This window comes from Apium graveolens, unplaced genomic scaffold (assembly GCF_009905375.1).
Source record: "Apium graveolens cultivar Ventura unplaced genomic scaffold, ASM990537v1 ctg8901, whole genome shotgun sequence".
Classification (NCBI taxonomy): domain Eukaryota; kingdom Viridiplantae; phylum Streptophyta; class Magnoliopsida; order Apiales; family Apiaceae; genus Apium; species Apium graveolens.
Window position 1 is genome coordinate 12,088 of NW_027421561.1, and position 24,673 is coordinate 36,760.

General features: G+C 33.8%; 1 protein-coding gene across 1 annotated transcript; it reads left to right on the forward strand.

Annotated features, from left to right (window-relative positions):
- Nucleotides 1–254: 254 nt before the first annotated feature.
- Nucleotides 255–2,567, forward strand: LOC141705488 (alpha-mannosidase At3g26720-like). Its single transcript, XM_074508415.1, has 5 exons — nucleotides 255–482; nucleotides 606–689; nucleotides 775–846; nucleotides 1,203–1,316; nucleotides 2,130–2,567. The coding sequence occupies exons 3-5, from the start codon at nucleotides 781–783 to the stop codon at nucleotides 2,256–2,258; spliced, it is 309 nt and encodes a 102-aa protein (XP_074364516.1). The 5' UTR covers nucleotides 255–482; nucleotides 606–689; nucleotides 775–780; the 3' UTR covers nucleotides 2,259–2,567.
- Nucleotides 2,568–24,673: the final 22,106 nt, after the last annotated feature.

The window sequence follows — 24,673 nt, forward strand, 5'->3', positions numbered from 1 at the left end:
TTTTTCTTGCAACAGTTAATATTCATTAAGATGCATATTGGTCTGTTTCTCGTGACAAGGCATGGAGATGTATCCTCGCATTGGCAAAAACTTTGATATTCGAGCTTTTACCAACTGTAGATTTGGGATGATGTCTTGGGAGGTTCTTGCTTTTACGTATTGCATAAAACAGGCGTGTTCTAGAAGGCGATTCCAACTTCTAAAAATATCTGTAGCACAATGTATATGAGACCTTACATGCGAAAGCATGTTAATTCTATATACATATGATTAGTTGTGCACCACCTAAGCATCTTACTATCTTTACTCACATGATAAACCTGACAATTACCGTCCTATAAAAGTTACAATTCTTGGGAGTGTATATATACTCGTATAAGCTCCTAGATTTTTTTGTCAATCTCATGCAAGGGAATAACTGTCCATAGTTAGTCTCTAAAAATTCTAGTAGCTAGATCTTTTTCAGTTAGTAACAAGATTGAGTAAGATCTCTTTCCAGAGAAAAAATGCTTTGTATCCAGAGATTGTTAAAACTAAGGACTCAGAAGTTATAAGGAATACTACCATTGTGTTGAATACTTCTGATCTATTTTTTTTTCTTTTAGATCTTTGCAGGTGCATTTCTTGAAAATTACGAACCCCTAAGTGGTTTTTACTTCGAAGTCGATGATGATTCTCCCGTAGTCCAGGTAAATTCTTTGGAGACAGAATTTTCATAGGCTTTTAAGTTTTGCTTGAATTTTCAAGGATGTAACAACTACTTTTAAATTGAAGGAAAACATGGGTTTGTTTGACTACAACTTCCAAGATTGTGTTAATGGTTTTGTAGCTGCTGCCTTAGCACAGGTAACCTGAGTCTAATTACTTGACTCTCTGCACACCAAATATGTGAACACTTCCTATTTACATATTTACATATGGATGCTAGGTATATTCTTTAACAATCTACCTTGAGAAAATGACAACAGTTGTGAAATTATTAGTACTAAACACACAAATATATAAAGAAATAACATATAAAGTATGATCATGGAAACTGACCGCCTAATCTGAAATTTAAATAACATATATTTGGCAACATATAGTTGTCAGACCTTAGCATCCAAAGACACCATGTGAAATTCAGGTTGATTTCTATCTTTTTTTAACTATAAATCTAGTGATGCTAGCAGATTCAAATTCTTTTTGCTTCTCTATATCAGGCTAACATTACTGGGACAAATCATATCATGTGGACCATGGGGACAGACTTCGAGTATCAGTATGCTCAGACGTGGTTCTGGAACATGGACAAGCTTATTCATTATGTCAATCAAGTTAGTTATTATCCAGAAAATATCATAGTTCCTTTGGAGTTGAAGTTGTTTGATTTTGTGATCTCTATATTCGTTGTCTTTAGTGATTAAATGGTTGTCTAGGCAGTTGGCACAGTATGTTGATGATAGTTTCTAAAATATTGGCCTCTCAATGCTCTATATTCAATACCATCCTTCTACACTGATGCCAAATATGCTGTAAATGCATTGTGGCCGCTCAAAATAGATGACTTCTTCCCGTGAGTATAAAATTAAAATGAGATGGTATTGTAGTTATATAATACATGCTTAACTGGTTTTTTAATATACGCTTGCGCGCGCACACACACATACTCACTACTTCATACCATCATCAAATATGCAAATCGTGTAAATGCCTACTAGATCGTGTAAATTCTTAAGTGGGTACTATCTGGTAGGTGTGCAATTTTATTAGTGATTTGATTATTTGATAAGTGCATTGCTTTCCTCTAGTTACATAAAATTTTAAGTAAAATGTATTACAAATTAATTAATAGGCAGCAAGGCGGTTATAACATTTTAAGGGAAGAAGTCAAGCAGGCCCTACAACTGACAGTTTGGCTGATACTTTGGCAATTGCGCAACATCATGATGCAGTTAGTGGTACTTCGCAGCAGCATGTGGCTAATGATTATGCAAAGAGGCTATCCACAGGATACAAATAGATGAGCATTTAACTAAATTACAAAGAGGCGAGCATTTAACTAAATATCTAGATTGTTAGACATGTAGTTTGGTCGCTGCCTGTTTTACTTACAAGCTATGGTCAACATTAATTCAGATTTTTTGCAGCCTGAACATGTCACTGCACTAGCTGGTATGGCAGAATCAACATCAACCTCTTCACGTGGAAGTCCACCAACCAAGTTTCAGCAGGAAAATGATTGTGATATATTACTTGTGCATTTTGGAATGCTTTAAGATTGAATTTTTAACATATAAACATGTATGGCCTGAAGATCCAGAAAGGAGTCCGCATGTATAGTTCTGAGGTTCTTATAGAAATTATGATTTAGTTCACTTGCATCTATCTGAGTCCTTAAATTTAACAATCTCTGGATACAAAGCAATTTCTGAAAATCTTTGGGTACAAAGCAATTTTAGCAAGCTGCACAGATAGATCCCCAGAGTTTTGAGGTCTCAAATTCGCTGAATAATGTCAGGTTAGTGGCAAGAGCTTGTACTTGTTGAGAATGCTAGGAGGCCCATATATTTTACAGCGATCCAACCAAATCCAATTGAATTGCATAACTTGTAAGTTGTAGAGATATTTAGAATGTTGGATGTAATAACTAGCGAATTTGGGTTTTATTGTTTTTGGTTGGGATGTTTATTCTAGACTTGTAATATATGTCAGAATTGATTTTGTTGGATTGGATGTTAAAAAATTTGGTATCAATGTATCTTAATGTTTTTGTTCGATGTTTTTGTATGTTTTTTGTTGGGATGTTGCATTGTTTTTTTTTGTTGTAAATGCAATTGGTTCCCTGTGGCTGTAAATAGTACCAGGATGGCATGCAATTTACAAAATACTAACATCACAATGGTTAATGTAAATCGATGTAAAAAAGGTACAAAAGACATCGGGTAAAACAATATTAAACGAAAAAGAACTAAAAACCAATGTGAAATGGTCATTTGACATCGGTTCTGAAAAGAAACTCAATGTATTTTAAGCGAAATAACATCGAACTTAAAACGAAATAGATGTTAAACAAAAGGATTTAACATCGGTTTTGTAAAAAACACCCATGTATTATCCTACATTTCACATCGGGGGGCTAATTTAACCGATGTCTGATCAACCATTTCACATCGGGCAACTAATCAAACCGATGTTTGACTCTCAATTTTGACATCGGTTTGTTTGGAAGAATTTTAATAACCGGCTTTTATAGCTTGTAGGTTTCATGTTTTAATGGATAAATACCTCATACTATATTCATATTCACCTAGAAATACTATAGTCTAAGATGAAATTTGTTGCAAAGACATCATATTTAATATTAAAACCGATGTATAGCAGTGTAATAGACATCGGCTGTTAACCGATGTTAAAGGCTGATGACATTTAACATCACATGCGAAGACATCAGTTCAGATTTTTTTTAACATCGGTTCTGAACCGATGTTTGATGCCATATTTCTAGTAGTGTAACATCCCAAAAAGATGGGCACGACTAACATCCTTCATAACAAGGTACTCGACAAGATCTCACCCGAAAAGAATTAGGTCTTTATTTTATTGAGAAAATGATAGATAAATAAAGAGGAGATGGGCGAGCGAAGGGGGGATTGATCGATTGATGGATGAAGGTTGAAGAATGGAGAAGTGGTGGCTAGGACTCTAGTTTCGGGGGTCGACTTTCAAAACCCTAATCTTATTTTGCGTAAAAGTATTATGTGTGTAAACTTGAATATCTTTTCATTCTCAATAAATTAAGATTTGAATGTTATTTAATCATATATGTATGAGCGTGAAGCCACAAAATTTAGCCGCATCAAGTCACTAATGTCAAAATTTTCAAAGAAGTTGTAAACATATGCCTCGAATAAATTGTGGTTCTCTAACATTTCGAAGGCTTAATCAATCAATTATATTATAACTATTTACTTGTGAAGCTTCTTTAGCTTCTTTACAAGCTATATTTTAGTATTCATTGCCAATTTGTCATTATTTACTTTAAAGATTACCCTGATGAAGCCTTTCATTATTTCTTCTAATAGCTTTTTCATATAACTTAACACATAATTAATATAATATATATTTTACTAATTAGAAAGTAAAATAAATATATCTGGGTATTATTGTATGGCCAAGTCTTCTAATGGTCATATATACAGGGAAATGGTGATAACTTATGTAATATTTTATGATGGCATTGTTGTTTAATCATAGAAACTTTCTTATGATTGTCCAGAGAATACACAAATCAATAATGATACACCTCTGGTCTTCAAAACATGTTGGATGCATCTATCATCGAAATCAAAGAACACAATCTTTTGATGTTTATATGTACAGTTGGAGCATGCTAATGAGTACTTATAAGCATCCTTGCAAGCACGAGGTTTGGTGGATGTGCCTAGGACCATGGAATGCACATGATCCTAAGGCGTGTAATGGTTATCAGGAGACTGTGAGGAGAGGAGAATGTGAAGTTATTAGGCTTAGAGCTTCGGCTCACGAATACATCAAGAGATATGCTCATTATTATGAAAGGTTAGCTGTAAATGAAAAGTCAAGAGAGAAAGCATTAGTAGATCTAAGCGAGATATAAAATAAGAAACTTCAGAAACTTGAGAAAAAATATTGTCTGCGAGAACACCTAAGCTTCTTCATGGAAGCTTGGGAGCAGATTTTTGAATGAAGGAGAGTGTTAAAATAGACTTATATTTATGGATATTCTATGCCACCAAAAGCATATACGAAAATAAAACAATTTGAGTAACCACAAGGTGAGTCTGATGTGGCTTTAGAAAGGCTCCATGATTATGCAGAGAATAAGCTGCAAAAATACATTAGGAATGAGGCTAGCTCAGAAGAATTTAATAAAAAAATCGTAAGGAGCTTATAAATTTAACTAAGATAAGTGGAAGATATTTTTCAAACTTTCTCAAAAGTTTAGAAAATGGGCTATCTGAAGTTGATGTTGATGTTACTCTAGTGAAAGAAAAGCATGTCCAATATGCCTGGCAATGTCAATATTGTACTACCCTAAATGATTGTGACCATAACATGTGCTAAGGGTGCTTGGTGCGTAAAGGGGGTTAAAACAGAGACACCGTTCAAAAACTTTGAGGTAAGAGTTTCTTTAAGGCAGCGAGATAAAAAACAATTCTTATTTTTCAAGTCAGCTTAATTTAAGTGATTTAGTAAGTAGTTGCTACTGCTTTGTTTCCAAGTGAACTCGTTTTGTTTTTACCTTAAATTTTCATATTACTTAGATTTTGCTTTACTTATTTTAGACAATTCCTATATTTTAATGTTTGTTTGATTGGAATATGAATGTAGTAGAATTTCTATGAAGTAATTTTAAGTCTGCTACATCTCATATGAAAGTGGAAAACTACTTATAGACTTATAATATTATGTGATAAGCTGGGCAATAAAAAATAAATTAAAATAGTCATGAAAATGGGGAATTCTGAGAATTGAACTCGGAACATCTCACTCCCTAAGCGAGAATCATACAACTAGACCAAATGCCATCATGGGTGCAAACCAAAAAATAGTTTAGAATATCTCTATCACCCCCAAAAGCCGAACAAGTAACACAAAAAGATTTGAAGCATCCCATTGTCTGGTATTTATCTTTAATGGAAAGAGTTTATGTCAGAGAGCATTAATTTTGTAGCAAACAACATTAATTTGGCAGCAAATATTTTTCTAGGTGTCTTTCCTTTTTAGAGGATTATTGGACAAACTATTTTGAAGTATTCATTATGGTTTCTCTTGTAATTAAATAGAACTGTAATTACATCATACCACTTTGTTTCTAACCGTTGGCTGTGACCCGGGGGTCAAGCGTATTAGGATCTAAAATATTATTATAAATTACAATTGAATATAGACATTAAGAAATTGATTTTTGACGAGGAGGCGAAGAACTGCAAACTTCCATCACATCTCGAACTACAAATGGATTAAGCTACCAATCCACTTCGAACACGTTCATTTAATACAAACAGAAACATCCTCAGACTATAGATGTCCAATTTCCTGCTCACAATTCAAATTATTATATTGTAAATGATGACATACCATTATCACATATTTTTAAAGTCTTAAATGAAACACATCAATTTCGTATTTGTTTTTATTATTAAATTTCATGTCCAGACTCGTTAGAAAATGCAAAACATAATTCAAAGCAGAAAGGAACATAGGAAAAACAGAAAGGAATATACGGGATGCTGTTAAACAAAGTGAAGAATCTATAAACATAATGTTATACAATTTATGCATTTAGTCACATATATGTGCTTCTTTGATGTTTCAACCAATTTTTTAGGAGAATATTGTACACGAACCATAAGTATAAATTGATATTGGTTGCTTCTATGTATTACACTAAAGGTTAGAGCAAGAGTGAACCGGTGTAGTTTATGCAGACTACTTCTCCATTAGTTCCGTCACAAGAAACCTAGTTTGAGTTGTAATCAATTTGTTTATTCTTATACTTGTGTATTCATATCAACTTTGTGCCGGGTTGTGGCAAGCTTGATTTCAAAGTATAGCAAGGTAGCTAGAAGGCTAAGGAATAGCAGTGGGCTAGGTAGCAAGGTAGCTTGGGAAAGGGTTTCTTTCAGGTGCTATATTTGTAATCAAGGAAAAGATTGTAAGTTCTTTTATTAAAGTTGATATAATACATTCTCTATGCTAGTTGGCATGGGGACTTGGATGTAGGCCATAGACTAGGTGTAGGGGCCGAACCAAGTGAAAACTTCTGGTGTTTTTACTTTTCAGTTTTTCAGCATTCTGCATTTTATTTCTGTTGTTTATTTTCTGCAGTGTAATTGAGACTGTCTCATACCCTGTCTCATTTGTAAAGGGACTGTCCCATTTGCATAAGAGACTGTCCCATTTGCCTTGACAGTTAGAATATTATTTTATCTATCGAGCCATCGAATTTCATTTGGTATCAGAGCAGGTGCATTTAATTCTCTTTTTAGTGTTTATTTTGCTAGCGATCAATGGCCCAACCAGATAGGTATTCAAACAATTATCCACCACTGCTTCATGGTGCTAAAAACTACAATGACTGGAAGTTTCGAATGAAAATCTTTCTCCAGCGTGATGCATTTGAATGGGATGCTGTACAAAATGGTTTCACAATTCCTATGAAAGAAGGGAAGCCAAAATCTCTCAAGGATCTCTCTCCCGAAGAAGTGAACGCAATGAATTCCAATGCTAAAGCTATGAATTCACTTCTCAATGGCATGGTAGCTACAAAATTAAGAAAAGTCTTAGCATGTACTACTGCCAAACAGATTTGGGATACGATCAAAGTCAGCCACGAAGGCACGTCTAAGGTACGTGAAGTAAAATTAAGTATGCTAATGAGTGACTATGAAGGTTTCAGGTTGGAAAGAGATGAAAGCGTGCGAGATGCTCAAGGGAGGTTTCTGACATTGATGAACTCCATCTCACTTCTGGAACGGATCATTCCTCAATCTGAGATAAATAGGAAAATCCTCAGAGCAATGCCAAAGAAGTTTGCTCCAAAGGTTACCATTCTGTAGGATTCAACACTGCTTTCGACTATGGATACTCTAACACTGTTCAGTGAATTGGAGGAATTCGAAAATCAGCTACGTAGATATGATGAAGAAGATGAAGCTCCTCGTAAGAAAACTCTTGCACTTAATGCAGATGCAGATGAGTCTCCTGACGATTCTGATGAAGATATTGCTCTTCTAACAAAGAAGTTTCATAAATTTCTTGCCAAACGGAATGCCTCCAAACGACCTGTGAAATCGCAGTTTATGAAGAAGGACTTCAAATCTAATCCGAGCAAGGAGGTTAAAATGAATCAAAGCAAAGATACTTGCTTTGAGTGTGGAAAGAAAGGGCACTTCAAAAAGGACTGTTACAAGCTGAAGAACAAAAAGAAGGCATTAATTACTTGGAGTGATGATGAATCTGACGTGGAGATCGATTCAGACGATGAAGTTGCTCAACTTTGCTTTGCTGGACTAGAGGACAACTCCAGTGACAATGATGAGGTACAGAATATTAAGTATAATTCAAATATATCTTCATCTATGTTGAATTTGCAGGTCCAGGTTAAAAAGTTAAAAGAAAAGAATGCTTATTTAAAGCAAGCTTTAAGTGAAGTTCTTAGTGAAATGGATGATCCCATGAAGGAAGAAGCCCTAGTTGCTGAGAACAAATCATTGCTTGAAAGGGTTTCAAAACTTACTGAAGAAAATCAATATCTCAAAAATGAGATTGAGATGAAGGATGTATGCCTTGAAGCCTTGAAGAAAGAGTCAATATCTGTTGATTCAGAAACCGTTAAAGAAGACAGTGCTCCTGATCCCCTTGTTCCTGAATTAAAGCAGAAAGTCGAACAGCTTGAAAAAGATTTAGCTAAATGTTTTCATGGAGAAGGAACTTTGAATGCTCTTCTTGGTGAACAAAAATCTTCTCTTGATAAAGGAGGTTTAGGATGTGAGTCAATCAAGAAACGTGCATTTCAAGGCGGTTATAAGCGAGCTCCTATGAAATATAAGATGCCTTATGAGAAATGTCGAGATTGTGGCAAAGCTGGCCATCCTACATCTGAATCTAGATTATGTGGTATCAAGGGCCACTCTTCTAACTCATCTTATAAATCTTCTACTAGATATAAATCTGCTAATACTTCTGTTAATATTGTTCAGATGTGGATTAAGAAATCAGATAGACATTTATATAAGATTTGTGATACTAACCAACCAGGACCCAAGTTTAAGTGGGTACCTAAGGGATAAAGCAGTTCTTGCAGGTTTGTTTGAAGGTCCATGTTCCGCGAAATAAATGGATCATCGACAGTGGTTGTTCACGTCACATGACAGGTGATAAATCCAAGTTTCTATCTCTAGTTGCCAAGGAAGGTGGCTTAGTTACTCTTGGAGATTCAAACACCGTCAGAATTATTGGAAAAGGCACCATTGGTAATGACAGGTTTGCCATTTCTAATGTTCGTTTAGTTGATGGTTTGAAATATAATCTTATTAGTGTAAGTCAACTTACTGATGCTGGTCATAAGGTTAAGTTCGATAAAGATGTATGCTATATTGGTACTCATACTAACGAGTTTGCTTTAGTTGCCAAAAGAAAAGGAAATATTTTCGTATTAGATTTTGATGAACAGCAAGAAGAAATTTGTCTTGCTACTGTTCAAGATCAACAGTATCTTTGGCATCGACGTCTTGGCCATGTTCACATGGATCTTCTTCGGAAGATATCTTCTCATGATCTGGTTCGAGGTCTACCAAAGCTGAAGTACAAGAAAATAGAACCTTGTTCAGCTTGCCAACTTGGAAAACAGGTGAAAACTTCCTTTACTGCTAAGAATAAAGTATCAACTTCTGTTCCTTTGCAGCTCCTTCATGTAGATCTTTTTGGTCCAGAAAGGTATGTAAGCCTAGGAGGTAAGAATTATGCTTTTGTTATAGTTGATGATTATTCTCGTTTCACTTGGGTATTATTTTTACGAACTAAGGATGAAGCTTTTGTTGAGTTTAAGGAACTTATTACTAACCTTGAGACTAAGTATTCATTTAAGCTCAAGACTATTCGTAGTGATCATGGAGGTGAATTCGAGAAGGATTTCATAACTTTCTGTAAATCAAGAGGAATCACTCATGAATTCTCAGCTCCTCGAACTCCTCAGCAGAACGGAGTAGTAGAACGCAAGAACAGGACTCTACAGGAAACTGCCAGAACTCTACTGCATGAGAGTAAGCTTCCAAGAAAATTTTGGGCTGAAGCGGTACACACTTCCTGTTATATTTTAAATAGAGTACTTATCCGTCCTATTTTGCTTAAAACTCCGTATGAATTGCTTAAGAAAAGGACTCCTAACATTAGTTATTTTCGAGTATTTGGTTCCAAGTGTTTTATTTTAGATACTCAAAATAATCGAGGCAAGTTCGATGCGAAATCTACGGAAGGAATCTTCTTGGGATATTCTACAACAAGCAAAGCTTATCGTGTTTATAATTCTGTCAAGAACAAAGTAGAAGAATCCATCAATATTTCATTCAATGAATCTTCAAGAAATATATCTCAAATTGATGAAGACACTGCGGATCTATCGTCTCATTCCCAAATGAGACAGTCTCATTCTGAAAAGAGTCAGTCTCATTCTGACAAATCAAACAGTCAAGACTCTCCAGGTCCATCTCAGTCTTCTGATAATTCTGCAGGATCTACTCAAGCTTCAGATAAATCGTCTGGCTATCCAAAGACTCCCGATAGTGTTTCAAATTTGAATTATGTTACTCCTCTGGATAAATCTTCACAAGCGGAAATGAGGCAGTCTCTTTTGAATGAGACAACTCCTATTCATATCCAGGCAGATAATTCTAATGAGGAAGAAATGAGTAATATTCAACTTCCTAAGTCTTCTAGGACTGTGAAGAATCATCCACCAGATAATCTTCTCACTGATTTAGATCAAGGGATTTCTACTCGAAGCAGACTTCATAATCTATGTGCATTCTGTGCTTTTGTTGCTGAATTCGAACCAAAGAATGCTCAAGAAGCAGTTGCAGACGAACACTGGTCTGTTGCAATGCAGGAGGAATTGAACCAGTTCGAGCGTTGTGATGTTTGGGAACTCGTCCCACTTCCTCAGGATGCCAAGATCATTGGTACTCGCTGGGTTTTCAAGAATAAGAAGGATGAAGATGGCAACATTATTCGAAATAAAGCTCGTTTGGTTGCTCAGGGATACAACCAACAAGAAGGAATCGATTACGACGAGACATATGCTCCAGTAGCTCGTTTAGAAGCTATTCGAATCTTAATGGCCTTTGCAGCTCACAAGAAGTTCAAGCTCTATCAGATGGACGTCAAAAGTGCATTTCTAAATGGCTATCTCAAGGAAGAAGTCTACGTAAAGCAGCCTCCAGGTTTCATTCACGAGAAGTACCCTAACTATGTTTACAAGCTCAAGAAATCTGTCTATGGATTGAGACAGTCTCCTCGCTGTTGGTATGAACGTCTCAGTCAATTTCTTGTGAACAATGGTTTCATTCGTGGTACACTCGATCCAACTCTCTTTATTTTTCATAAACGTGATAACTTTCTTTTAGTACAAGTTTATGTTGATGATATAGTATTTGGATCTTCTAACGAATCTTTGTGTAAGTGGTTTTCTGATTGCATGCATAAGGAATTCGATATGAGTTTGATGGGTGAATTGCAGTACTTTCTAGGTTTGCAAATTAATCAGTCTCATGCAGGAATATTTATTCACCAAGGCAAGTACATAAAGGATTTACTCAAAAGATTTGCACTTGATCATGTCACACCTAAATCAACTCCGATGAGTACTTCAGTTAAGCTTACTAAGGATGAACAAGGTACACCTGTAGATGTCACTAAATTTCGAGGTATGATTGGTTCATTGTTATATTTAACTGCCTCACGACCTGACATTATGTATAGTGTATGCTTGTGTGCTCGTTTTCAATCTCAACCTAAAGAATCTCATTTGAATGTCGTTAAACGTATTTTTAAATATTTGAAAGGTACGAGTGACTTGGGATTATTTTATCCAAGCTCTTCTTCTTTTGACTTAATCGGTTTTTTCAGATGCTGACTATGCAGGGTCACAGGTTGATAGAAAAAGCACAAGTGGTGCTTGTGAATTTTTCGGAGATTGTTTAGTTGCATGGCATAGTAAAAAGCAAACTTCAGTAGCTCTTTCTACCGCTGAAGGAGAGTACATTGCAGCTGGAAGTTGCTGTGCTCAAATTTTGTGGATGCAACAAACATTGCAGGATTTTGGTATTTCTTACTCAAATATTCCTATTTATTGTGATAATACCTCTGCAATTAATATCTCTAAAAATCCTGTTATGCATTCTCGTACTAAGCATATTGATGTTCGTCACCATTTTCTACGAGATAATGTTTCTAAAGGTAATATTGAGCTTATTTATATTTCTACTAAGAAACAGCGTGCAGATATCTTCACTAAGCCTTTAGCTGAAGATAGATTTTGTAAAATGCGTCGTGAATTAGGTATGTGTTCTCTGTAATTTATTACGTGATTTTATGTAATTTATGTGTTTAAATATGAATTATGTCATAATACTTAAATAGATGTCGTGTATTTATTATTTGAGTTATTAGGTTCCTGTTTATAAATTTGTGGTTTGTTATTTTATTTATCCGTGTGTTTATGCGTGTATATAGCATTAGATTTTGTAAATCTTTTGATTAGACTTTTCATTTCCTTGAAACTCGTGCATGTATCATTCATTCAATACATCACTTCTGTTTTGCACCTCTTCATCTCCTCTTCCATCTCTAACTCTTCAGTTTCTACTTCTTTTTAAACTCTCTTTCTTAATCTTTTCATTTTCTTTTCTCACTCTACTCTCTCATTCTCTCAAAATTCTATCCTTTCTCTTTTAACCCTAAAATCTTCTTTCTTCCATGGCTCGCGGTTCGAGATCCACCGCTAACCAAACCCCGACCCCTGCTCCGTCTGGTTCGAAGCGTCGTCGTATGGCCACAGTCGTCTCCGAAGCATCTAGTGAAGCATCTCCTAATTCTTCCGAACGCCATGCAAAGGAAAGCACTACTAAGGCATGGAACAAGTCCATTCTAAAAGAAAGGTTGTGTGATACTGATCTTCTCTCCAAGATTGGCGTATCATCGTTGTTTGAAGCTGTTGGGTGTGCTGGGTTATTATCGCCGTCAGATGTAATCTATCCAGATTTGGTGAAGGAGTTCTATGCGAATTTTTCGATTTTGGCCGACAATATTGTGTTCTCTTCGGTGAAAGGTAGTCCAGTTTGTTTTAAGGCGGATTTGCTGGCCAGGCTCACAGGCGTATCCGATCAAGGTCCCTGCCCGTTTACCACTCATCAGGCGTTTGACGAGATTCCTGGATTGCAATATGAGGAACAACTCAAAGCTATTCTCGGTGACAACTTTGTTTCTGTGTCTGTCAAACCATTGGTAACTAATTTAACTCCTATGTGCTTATTATTGTTTAAATTGTTTCACTCGAATGTTTTGCCTCGTAAATCTGGTCGTGATAGAGTAACATTTCAGGATTCTATTCTTCTGTCAGTGTTTGTTAAGAAAACCCCTTGTAATTTGGCTTCATTGATTATTTCCAACATGAATCATTGTGCTAAACATGAATCCATGCATCTTCCATACCCTGCTTTGTTAACAAAGATTTTTCAGTATTTTCGTGTTCCTTTTGAGACTGCTAAATCAGAAAGTTTGAATGTTGTTTTTGACTTGTCTGTGTTAACTGCGAATGGTCTCGTAGTTACTGAATCAAATGATTTGTTGTTTGATGATGCTTCTAGGAATGTTGGTGGTATTCCTAAGTCTCCTAATTATGCCTCAGACCCCTTTGATCAGCCTACCAATACTCTTCTTAATTCTCTGTTGATCAAATTAAATGAAAATTCTGTTGCTTTGGCTAATCTTAATCAGCATTTTGCTTCTGTCAAAACTCTTGGATCACTAACTTCTGAAGTTAGTATTCTAAATGCTTCTTTTGAGTTGTTTAGGAAGTATGTTTGTTCATCTTTGGATGATATCAATGCTAAACTCTCTGTATTGCATACTTCTGATGTCAAGTTGTCTAAGACCATAGATTTTAAGTTTGGGACTCTGCAAGAAGGGATGGTTTCCTCTGCTAAGGCATGGGAAAAGGAATTTGTTAAATTGTTTTTTAAGCTTGGGTCAGAGACTAAGTTTTTATCTCAGCAGTTGTCAGCCATGCAAGACAAGAGCAAGATGTATTGGCACAAGAAAAGAGACTGGATTGGAGATTGTACTTTAGAAGAAATCACTGCTCCTCTGCCACTCCCTGCCATTCCTCCACCTTCAGTTTTTGGTATGACCAGAGAAGAATACAAGGCTAAGATATTTGAATGGCTTCGTGAACGGGACGGGAAGGCACCAGCTCAGGAAGCTTTTGACAAGCTATTTTCAGAGTACGGCTCAGCTCCGGTGTTTCCTTCATCCCAGAACAAGGCTTCTGGTTCAGGAAAAGGCAAAGGCAAAGGCAAAGCTCCAGTTCATGTTGATGACGATTCTGATTGAAGGACCCTTTTATGATGAAGGGGGAGAAATTATGAGATGTTTTTAAGATGTTTGATTGATATTTTTAGACGATGATGGGTTTATGGGTTTATTTGGTTAAGAGTTTATTTGGTTAAGACTATGTTTTGTGGATGATTTTGTGATGTTGGTTTATGTTTTTGATGAATGTTTTTGGATGACTTTGTGATTAACTGATATTCTGGATTTGTTAGATAACTATTGCAACTGGACATCCTGGTTTAGGGATGGGTTGTTATGTTTTAAGTATTTATTGATTGAGACTGTTTCTTTTATGCATATTGATCTCGTGTCTCATTCAGTCTTTAGTTGTCTCATTATCATATTGATTGCATGTATTATAAACTGCAATATATTCTGTTGAATCTAACTCTGTTTTACAGGCCTTTAGTGTTTTTGATAGGGGGAGCATTTATGCTTTCTTTGTCATCATCATAAAAGGGGGAGAATGTTAATTCAAGTGTTTATGATGATATTCAGATTGCAACATAACAGCAGTTTAGAGTCCAGAGATTGCAGTGTTTCAGATTTTCCAGGTGGCTATTTCTCAGGATTAGGTTTGTTAGGGTTTTGTGTAAATCTTGTTTATCTGGATAAACCTTATCTCAAACAAACTCACCACCTTATCTTATAAATCAAGTTTAAATCTCTCAAGCCTTATCTCTTTACTTGATTTATCTCTTTTTCAAACGTACTAACAGATTAGTTTCAAAGATTCATTCAAATATTTTCAAACAAACTTATCTTCCAATCTTATCTTGTGTTTGAAAATAAATCTGTTAGAACTTTGCTTATAAATACAACTCTTCATTTCAGATTTGAAGCTAACACTTTCACGAGAATCTTTCATCATCTGAAATCATTTTCTTGTTTCATACCCGAGATATTCATATCCAGAAAAACAAGAAACCTAGTTTGAGTTGTAATCAATTTGTTTATTCTTATACTTGTGTATTCATATCAACTTTGTGCCGGGTTGTGGCAAGCTTGATTTCAAAGTATAGCAAGGTAGCTAGAAGGCTAAGGAATAGCAGTGGGCTAGGTAGCAAGGTAGCTTGGGAAAGGGTTTCTTTCAGGTGCTATATTTGTAATCAAGGAAAAGATTGTAAGTTCTTTTATTAAAGTTGATATAATACATTCTCTATGCTAGTTGGCATGGGGACTTGGATGTAGGCCATAGACTAGGTGTAGGGGCCGAACCAAGTGAAAACTTCTGGTGTTTTTACTTTTCAGTTTTTCAGCATTCTGCATTTTATTTCTGTTGTTTATTTTCTGCAGTGTAATTGAGACTGTCTCATACCCTGTCTCATTTGTAAAGGGACTGTCCCATTGCATAAGAGACTGTCCCATTTGCCTTGACAGTTAGAATATTATTTTATCTATCGAGCCATCGAATTTCAAATATTATAAAAGGTGGGCTGTAAATGAAAAGTCAAGAGAGAAAGCATTAGCGAGATAAAAAATAAGAAACTTCAGAAACTCGAAACTCGAGAAAAAACATTGTTAGCGAGAACACCAAAGCTTTTTTATGGAAGCTTGGTAGCAGATTTTTGAATAAAGATGATTATTAAAATGGACTTATATTTATGGATATTCTATGCCACGAGAAGCATATACGAAAACAAAGGTATTTGAGTAACTATAAGGTGAGGCTGAGGTGGCTTTAGAAAGGCTTCATGATTACGCAGAGAATAAGCTGCAAAAATACTTTAGGGATGAGGCTAGCTCAGAAGAATTTAATAAAAAAAATCGTTAGGAAATTATAAATTTAACTAAGGTAACTGGAAGATATTTTTAGAACTTTATCGAGAAGGATTAGAAAATGGGTCATCTGAAGTTGAGGTTACTCCAGTGAAAGAAAAGCATGTCCAATTGACAGATGCCTAGAGGTGTCAATACTGTACTGCCCTAAATGATTGTGACCATAACATGTGCTAAAGGTGCTTGGTGCGTAAAGGGGGCTAAAAGAGAGACACCATTCAAGAATTTCTAGGTAAGAGCTTCTTTAAGGCACCAAAATAAAAAAATTTCATATTTTTCAACTCAACTTAATTTAAGAGATTTAGTAAGTAGTTGCTACTGCTTTGTTTGCAAGTGAACTGGTTTTGTTTTTACCTTAAATTTTCATATTATTTAGATTTTGTTTTCCTTATGTTAGACAATTCCTATATTTTAATGTTTGTTTGATTGCAATGTTGTCAAGTTATATTTTTTAGTATCAAAAGTAAAACTCATTACCTGTAGTCCACGATTCCATGTCAAATGAAAATTTATAAAACCCCTTACACACATATTAGCAGATTAGAATGGAGATTAGATGATTTTTCAAAGACCTCTTCATCAAATCGATTGTAACAAAAGTACTTAATAGCTACATTAACAAAATTAGCTAAGTATGATAAATCATCAATTAAATATTTGAATTTGATATAATGATATATCACCAGTACCCCACTATTATATTCACCAATGAATATAAACATACATAATTAAAATTGATAAAAAGACAAATAAAAATTATGGTAAAAAGACTTTGCAATCTCATCTCACATATGGTTAAGAATCAGATCAGCTCAAGTTTCCAAATTATTGAAACACTCATTGCATTCACAAATCCTCAATAATATAACTAACCAATAATATAAAAGAAAATTGTATCACTAATTTTCTTCAATTAATATGCATTTCTATTTCTGTGAATACAACGATTAAAAACAAAATCTATATAATCTAAGGATTGTTCATGAAACATCATCATCTTAAAAAAATTAATTTCAATATAATGATGTAACAAGAACATCCTCAAATTATATGGATTTGTTAAACTATAACATATATTTGTTAACAAATTTAAATATTTTACACTATCATTATACGAGGGTCTTCTTACTATCATTCTATACAAGAATACATAAAAAATAACACTCTATGATTTGTAATTTGTGTATCAGGAACATAGATTGTGTACGTATTTATAGTAGAATACAGGGATATGAAAAAAATAAGTCAATAACATTACCATTGATTTCAAAGTATAACTTATGTTTACAGGTGGAAAACATCTAGGAAATACAAATTTCATAAATACTCATTTAATTTGTGAAATCCGAATAGAGCTGGAAAAAATAAAGTACAATTTTTTACATATTTTTATATATAATATAGTTGGACTTTTTTGTTATGACAATAATATGAAAGACACATTTTTATTAAATAATATTCAATTTTAATTGATGAGAGGTATTTATATATTTAAAAATAAACTATTTGAATATAATCCACAATATACTTATTTTTTAATGTTATGTACAATGTAACTTAACAACAATATAAAACAAACATTTTTAAATATTATGCAATTTTGGATAGTAAGAGATAGTATATCCAAAAATAAATTATTTTAGTAGTAAGGGGCACATTTTTTTAACAAAAACGAGAAGGAGAAAATATTAAATAAGTAGTAATATATGAATATGTATATTTATTGATAACATATTTTTAAAGTGAAACAATAATTTTTAGATTATTAAGATATATGCATACTCATGATTTGTTTGTGGTTCACCAAAAGGACATATGGGCTTTTTTGAAACTGGGTAATGGAAGGGTAAATGACTAATTGTTAATTGGCTCAATACAATATTATTTTAATCTCTTTAAAAATAAATTGAATAGTCCTCTAAGTTTGCAAAGTTGTTTAACTAAAACTTGAATATCTTTTTTTCACAAACAAAATGAAGAATTCATTAGAACATTGAACGCGAGCCGTGACAAACCCCGAACTGTCAAGTACAGCCTGATTGTGAAATAAAAAATGAGCTAACCAAATAGCTGTTTTATTTTCAGATTGTTTAACCCATAGAATATTCAAATTCTTTAATCTAAAAAGTATTACAATGACATCTCGAGTAATCCAACCTACATCAATTCTGAAATTAGTACTAATAGTTGACCTTCACATAAGTATTATCCGTAACCCAATGTTCTCAACTATCAATTGATATTAGAGCAACAAAAGCCCCTAAAATATGAACACTTTTTTGTTGTGAAAGGTGAGCTTTTGCGATATCCACCACCGTCTCAGATCTGATACAAGCCTTACGGATATAAAAAAATATCATATAAATCCTTTTCAGATCGGCCGAAACCAGCAACAAAAGATAAAATAACATCATAACATAAACCACTAACATCCCAAAAAGATGGGCACAACTAACAACCTTGATAAGAAGGTACTCGACAAGATCTCACCCGAAAACAATTAGATCTTTATTTTATTGAGAAAATAATAGATAAATAAAGAGGAGATGGGAGAGCGAAGGGGGGCTTGATCGATTGATGGATGAAGGTTGAAGAATGGAGAAGTGGTGGCTAGAACTCTAGTTTCGGGGGTCGACTCTCAAAACCCTAATCTTATTTTGCCTAAAAGTATTATGGGTGTAAACTTGAATATCTTTTCATTCTCAATAAATTAAGATTTGAATGTTATTTAATCATATATTTATGAACGTAAAGCCACAAAATTTAGCCGCATCAAGTCACTAATGCCAAATTTTTCACAGAAGTTGTAGACATATGCATCGAATAAATGGATGCTCTCTAACATTTTGAAGGATTAATCAATCAATTATATTATAACTATTTACTTGTCAAGCTTCTTTAGCTTCTTTACAAGCTATATTTTAGGAATCATTGCCAATTTGCCATTATTTACTTTAATGATTATCCTGATGAAGCCTTTCATTATTTCTTCTAATAGCTTTTTTATACAACTTAACACATAATTAATATATTATATATTTTACTAATTAGAAAATAAAATAAATATATCTGTGTATTATTGTATGGCCAAGTCTTTTAATGGTGATATATACAGGGAAATGGTGATAACTTATGTAAGATTTTATGATGGCATTGTTGTTTAATGATGGAAACCTTTTTGTGATTGTCCAGAGAATACACAAATCAATAATGATACACCTCTAGTCTTCAAAACATGTTGGATGCATCTATCATCGAAATCAAAGAACACGATCTTTTGATGTTTGTAGGTACAGTTGGAGCATGCTACTGAGTACTTATAAGCGTCCTTGCAAGCACGAGTTTTGTTGGATGTGCCTAGGACCATGGAATGCACATGATCATAAGGTGTGTAATGGTCATTAGGAGACTGTGAGGAGAGGATAATGTGCAGTTGTTAGGCTTAGAGCATCAGCTCATGAATACATCAAGAGATATGCCCATTATTATGGAAGGTCGGCTGTAAATGAAAAGTCAAGAGAGAAAGCATTAGCAGATCTTAGCGAGATATAAAATAAGAAACTTCAGAAACTCGAGAAAAAATATTGTCAGCGAGAACACCTAAGCTTCGTTACGGAATCTTGGGAGCAAATTTTTGAATAAAGGCGAGTGTTAAAATGGACTTATATTTATGGATATTTTATGCCACCAGAAGCATATACAAAAACAAAACTATTTGAGTAACCACAAGGTGAGGCTTAGGTGCCTTTAGAAAGGCTTCATGATTACGCAGAGAATAAGCTGCAAAAAATACTTTAGGGATGAGGCTAGCTTAGAAGAATTTAAGAAAAAAAAATAGTAAGGAGATTAAAAATTTAACTAAGGTAACTGGAAGATATTTTTTCAAACATTCTCAAAAGATTAGAAAATGGGCTATCTGAAGTTGATGTTACTCTAGTGAAACAAAAGCATGTCCAATTGACAAATGCATGACAATGTCAATACCGTACTACCCTATATGATTATGACCATAACATCTGCTAAGGGTGCTTGGTGCGTCAAGGGGGTTAAAACAGAGACAACATTCAAAAACTTTGAGGTAAGAGTTTCTTTAAGTGATTTAGTAAGTAGTTGCTATAGCTTTGTTTCCAAGTGAACTGGTTTTGTTTTTACCTTAAATATTCATATTACTTAGATTTTGCTTTACTTATGTTAGACAATTCCTATATTTTGATGTTTGTTTGATTGGAATATGAATGTAGTAGAATTTCTATGAAGTAATTTTAAGTCTTCTACATCTCATATGAAAGTGGAAAACTACATATAGACTTATAATATTATGTGATAAGCTGGGCAATAAAAAACAAATTAAAATAGTCAGGAAAATGGGGATTTCTGAGAATCGAACTCGGAACCTCTCACTCCCTAAGCGAGAATCATACAACTAGACCAAATGTCATCATGGGTGCAAACCAAAAAATAGTTTAGAACATCTCGATCACCCCCAAAAGCGGAACAAGTAACACAAAAAGATTAATCGAAAGAGTTTATGTCGGAGAGCATTAATTTTGTAGCAAACAATATTAATTTGGCCGCAAACACTTTTCTAGTTGCCTTTCCTTTTTAGACGATTATTGGACAAACTATTTTGAAGTATTCATTATGGTTTCTCTTGTAATTCACTAGAACTGTACTTACCTCATACCTCTTTGTTTCTAACCATTGGCTGTGGCCTGGGGTCAAGCATATTGGGATCGAAAATATTATTGTAAATTATAATTGAATATCGACATTAAGAAATTGATTTTTGATGAGGAGGCGAAGAGCTGCAAACGTCCATCACATCTCGAACCACAAATGCATTAAACTACCAATCCACTTCGAACACGTTCATTTAGTATAAACAGGAACATCCTCAGACTATAGATGTCCAATTTCTTGCTCACAACCCTGCTTACAACCCTGCTCACAATTCAAATTATTATACATGTAAATGGTGACATACCATTATTACATATTTGTAAAGTCTTAAATGAAATCCATCAATTTCGTATTCTTTTTTATTATTAAATTTCATATCGAAACTCGTTAGAAAATGTAGACATAATTCAAAGCAGAAAGGAACATAGGAAAAAACAGAAAGGAATATATGGGATGCTGTTAAACAAAGTGAAGAATCTATAAACATAATGTTATACAATTTATGCATTCAGTCACATATATGTGCTTCTTTGATGTTTCAACCAATTTTTTTAGAGAATATTGTACACGCACCATAAGTATAAATTGATCTTGTTGCTTCCATGGATTACACTAAAGGCTAGATCAAGAGTGAACTCATGTAGTTTATGCAGAATGCTTGCCCATTAGTTCCATCACAACACTTAATAGATACATTAACAAAATTAGCTAATTATTTTTCTACCATTGATACACATTTATATTAGAAACTAAAGTATTATAAATCATCACTTAAATATTTGAATTTTGATATAGTGATGTATCACGTGTACCCCACTATTATATTCACCAATGAATATAAACATACATGATTAAATTTGATAAACACAAAAATAAAAATTATGGTAAAAAGGCTTTGCAATCCCATCTCCCATTTGGTTAAGGATAGATTAGCTCAAGTTTCCAAATTATTGAAACAACTCATTACATTCAAAAATCCTCAATAATTTAACTAACCAATAATATAAAAGAAAATTGTATCACTAATTTTCTTCAATTAATATGCATTTCTGTTTCTCTAAAAACAAAATATATATAATCTAAGGATTGTTCATGAAACATCATCATCTTAAAAAAATTAATTTCAATATAAAGATGTACCATGAACATCCTCAAATCATTTGGATTTGATAAACTATAACACATTTTTGATAATAAATTTAAATATTTTACACTATCATTATATGAGAGGTCTTCTTACTATCATTCTATACAAGAATACATACACTCTATTGTTTGTAATTTGGTTATGAGGAACGTAGATTGTGTACCTATTTATAATAGAATAGAGGGTATAAAAAAATGTAACTTAACAACAATATAAAAAAAACATTTTTAAATATTATGCAATTTTGGATAGTAAGAGATAATATATCCAAAAATAAATTATTTTAGTAGTAAGGGGCACATTTTTTTTACAAAAACAATAAGGACAAAATATTAAATAAGTAGTAATATATGAGTATGCATATTTATCGATAATATATTTTTAAAGTGAAACAATGATTTTTAGATTATTAAGATATATGCATACTCATGATTTGTTGGTGGTTCACCAAAAAGACATATGGGCTTTTTGAAACTGGGTAATGGAAGGGTAAATGACTAATTGTTAATTGGCTCAATATAATATTATTTTAATCTCTTTAGAAATAAATTGAATAGTCCTCTAAGTTTGCAAAGTTGTTTAACTAAAACTTGAATATCTTTTTTCACAAAAAAATGAAGAATTCAATAAAATATTGAACCCCAGCCGTGACAAACCCCTAACTGTCAACTATAGCCTGATTGTGAAACAAAAAACCAGCTAACCAAATAGTTGTTGTGTTTTCAGATTGTTTAACGTATAGAATATTCAAATTCTTTAATATAAAAAGTATTGCAATGACATCTCGAGTAATCCAACCTACATCAATTCTGAAATTATTAGTAAGAGTTGACCTTCACATAAGCATTATCTATAGCCCAATATTCTGAACTATCAATTGATATTAGAGCAACAAAAGCCCCTAAAATATGAACACTTTTTATTGTTGTGAAAGGTGAGCTTTTGCAATATCCACCACCGTCTCACATCTGATACAAGCCTTACGCATCTCAAAAAGTATCATATAAATCCTTTTTGGAGCGGCCGAAACCAGAAACAAAAGACAAAATAATATCATAACATAAAACACTAACACTACTAGAAATAGTGCATACGACATCGGTACTTAGAAATCGGCACGTAATGCACCCGGTGTTAAAAGAGTTTTTAACATCAGTTTGTAATTAAGCGATGTTTATAAGGATTTTGACATCGGTTTCTTCTAACAACCGTTATCTATGTTCAAATATTAGAAATGCCAAATAAATGTTTTTAACTTTGACATCGGTTGTTTTTAAAAATTGTTGTCTATAACCGATTCCAAAAAATAAAATTTAAGTTATCATTTTCCCCCGTTTCAGTATACAATTTCCCCCCCTTTAACTAAAAATTTTCCCCCTTCAACTCATTTTTCATTTCCCCCCTTTTAGAATATCTCCCCCTTTGCCCCCTTTACTCATACCCGACTCTCTCTCTCTCATCTCAAATCTACCATTGCAGTTTCTCTCACAACCTCAACTCAATCTTAAACACCATGACTGTTTCTCTCAAGCCTCGACTTCATCTCCCTCATCTCACATCTCTTTCTCTCCTCCCTCCCTCCCATAAACCCTCTAATTAAGCTCCAAATCGAGCTCTCTCTTCACTTTTTCTCTGTATTATCTCTTACCAACTATTTCTCTTTTTTCTTTCATCTCTCTCAGCGTCCCACTCTCCCTCTCCCATCTCCCTATCAACACATCTTAAACCCTAATTTACCCCATTCTAACAATTTAGTACTCACAGTTTCACAAATTTAAAACAATAACCCTAATTAAACACGAGCCCAACTCAAAATTGGTTCCATTCATGCTAATTATCTTGAAATAATTTTTTTGGTTCGATTTGTATGAAATTCATTGGTGGAAGGTTCGATTTGGGCCTTGGTGAAAGCGATTGAGGATATTTTGATGAAAGGTATCAATTTTCTCAAGTTTTTGGTTTTTTAGAGTATTAATCTTTCATTCTTTTAATATATATCTTTCAGGTCTCATCTCCAGCATCCAAACTATTAGCTAATATTCGAGATGCAAATCAGGGATGGTATCAGATCAGAGTGCTCTTTTTGTTTTGGTTTTTCTAGTCCTTTTATCAATTTTACAGTCTATCCCCTTACCTTTATATGTTACCAGGAGTGACGGGAATAGTATGGGACGTTCTATGGATGTCAGCTCCCTGCCCCTAACAAATGAGGAAAAGTGAGGGTACTATTGCTTTGATAAAATCAGGCGGTGAGAAGGTCAAGATAACCCCTATTTTGGTATGCTTATCATTTACTAAGTAGAGTTTATTGTTTATTTAAGTATGCTTTAGAATTCAGACTAGTGTTATTCATCATCTGCACTTTTTTGCTCTAGGACCACTTTAACACCACTGCATTTTGGTGGGCTTTAAATTGCAAAAAGATGGATGACTTTTGAGGTATAACAAATAGGACATTTTGGTTTTTAGCATTGACAATAGTTGTCTTTCTCATGAATCCATGATATTTAGCCTTATTGATTGTTGCTTAATTTTTTTGCCACTAGAATGCGTCGTACTAATTTTTATTATACGCTTCTCCTAATTAATTTTTATAAACTTATTGTGATTTTTTCATATCAAAACTGTTAAGTTAGATGCATGAAGTTCTCTTGCAAGTATGACATGCATCAGTACGTGTTGTATACTTCTTGATTTTTCTTGCAACAGTTAATATTCATTAAGATGCATATTGGTCTGTTTCTCGTGACAAGGCATGGAGATGTATCCTCGCATTGGCAAAACTTTGATATTCGAGCTTTTACCAACTGTAGATTTGGGATGATGTCTTGGGAGGTTCTTGCTTTTACGTATTGCATAAAACAGGCGTGTTCTAGAAGGCGATTCCAACTTCTAAAAATATCTGTAGCACAATGTATATGAGACCTTACATGC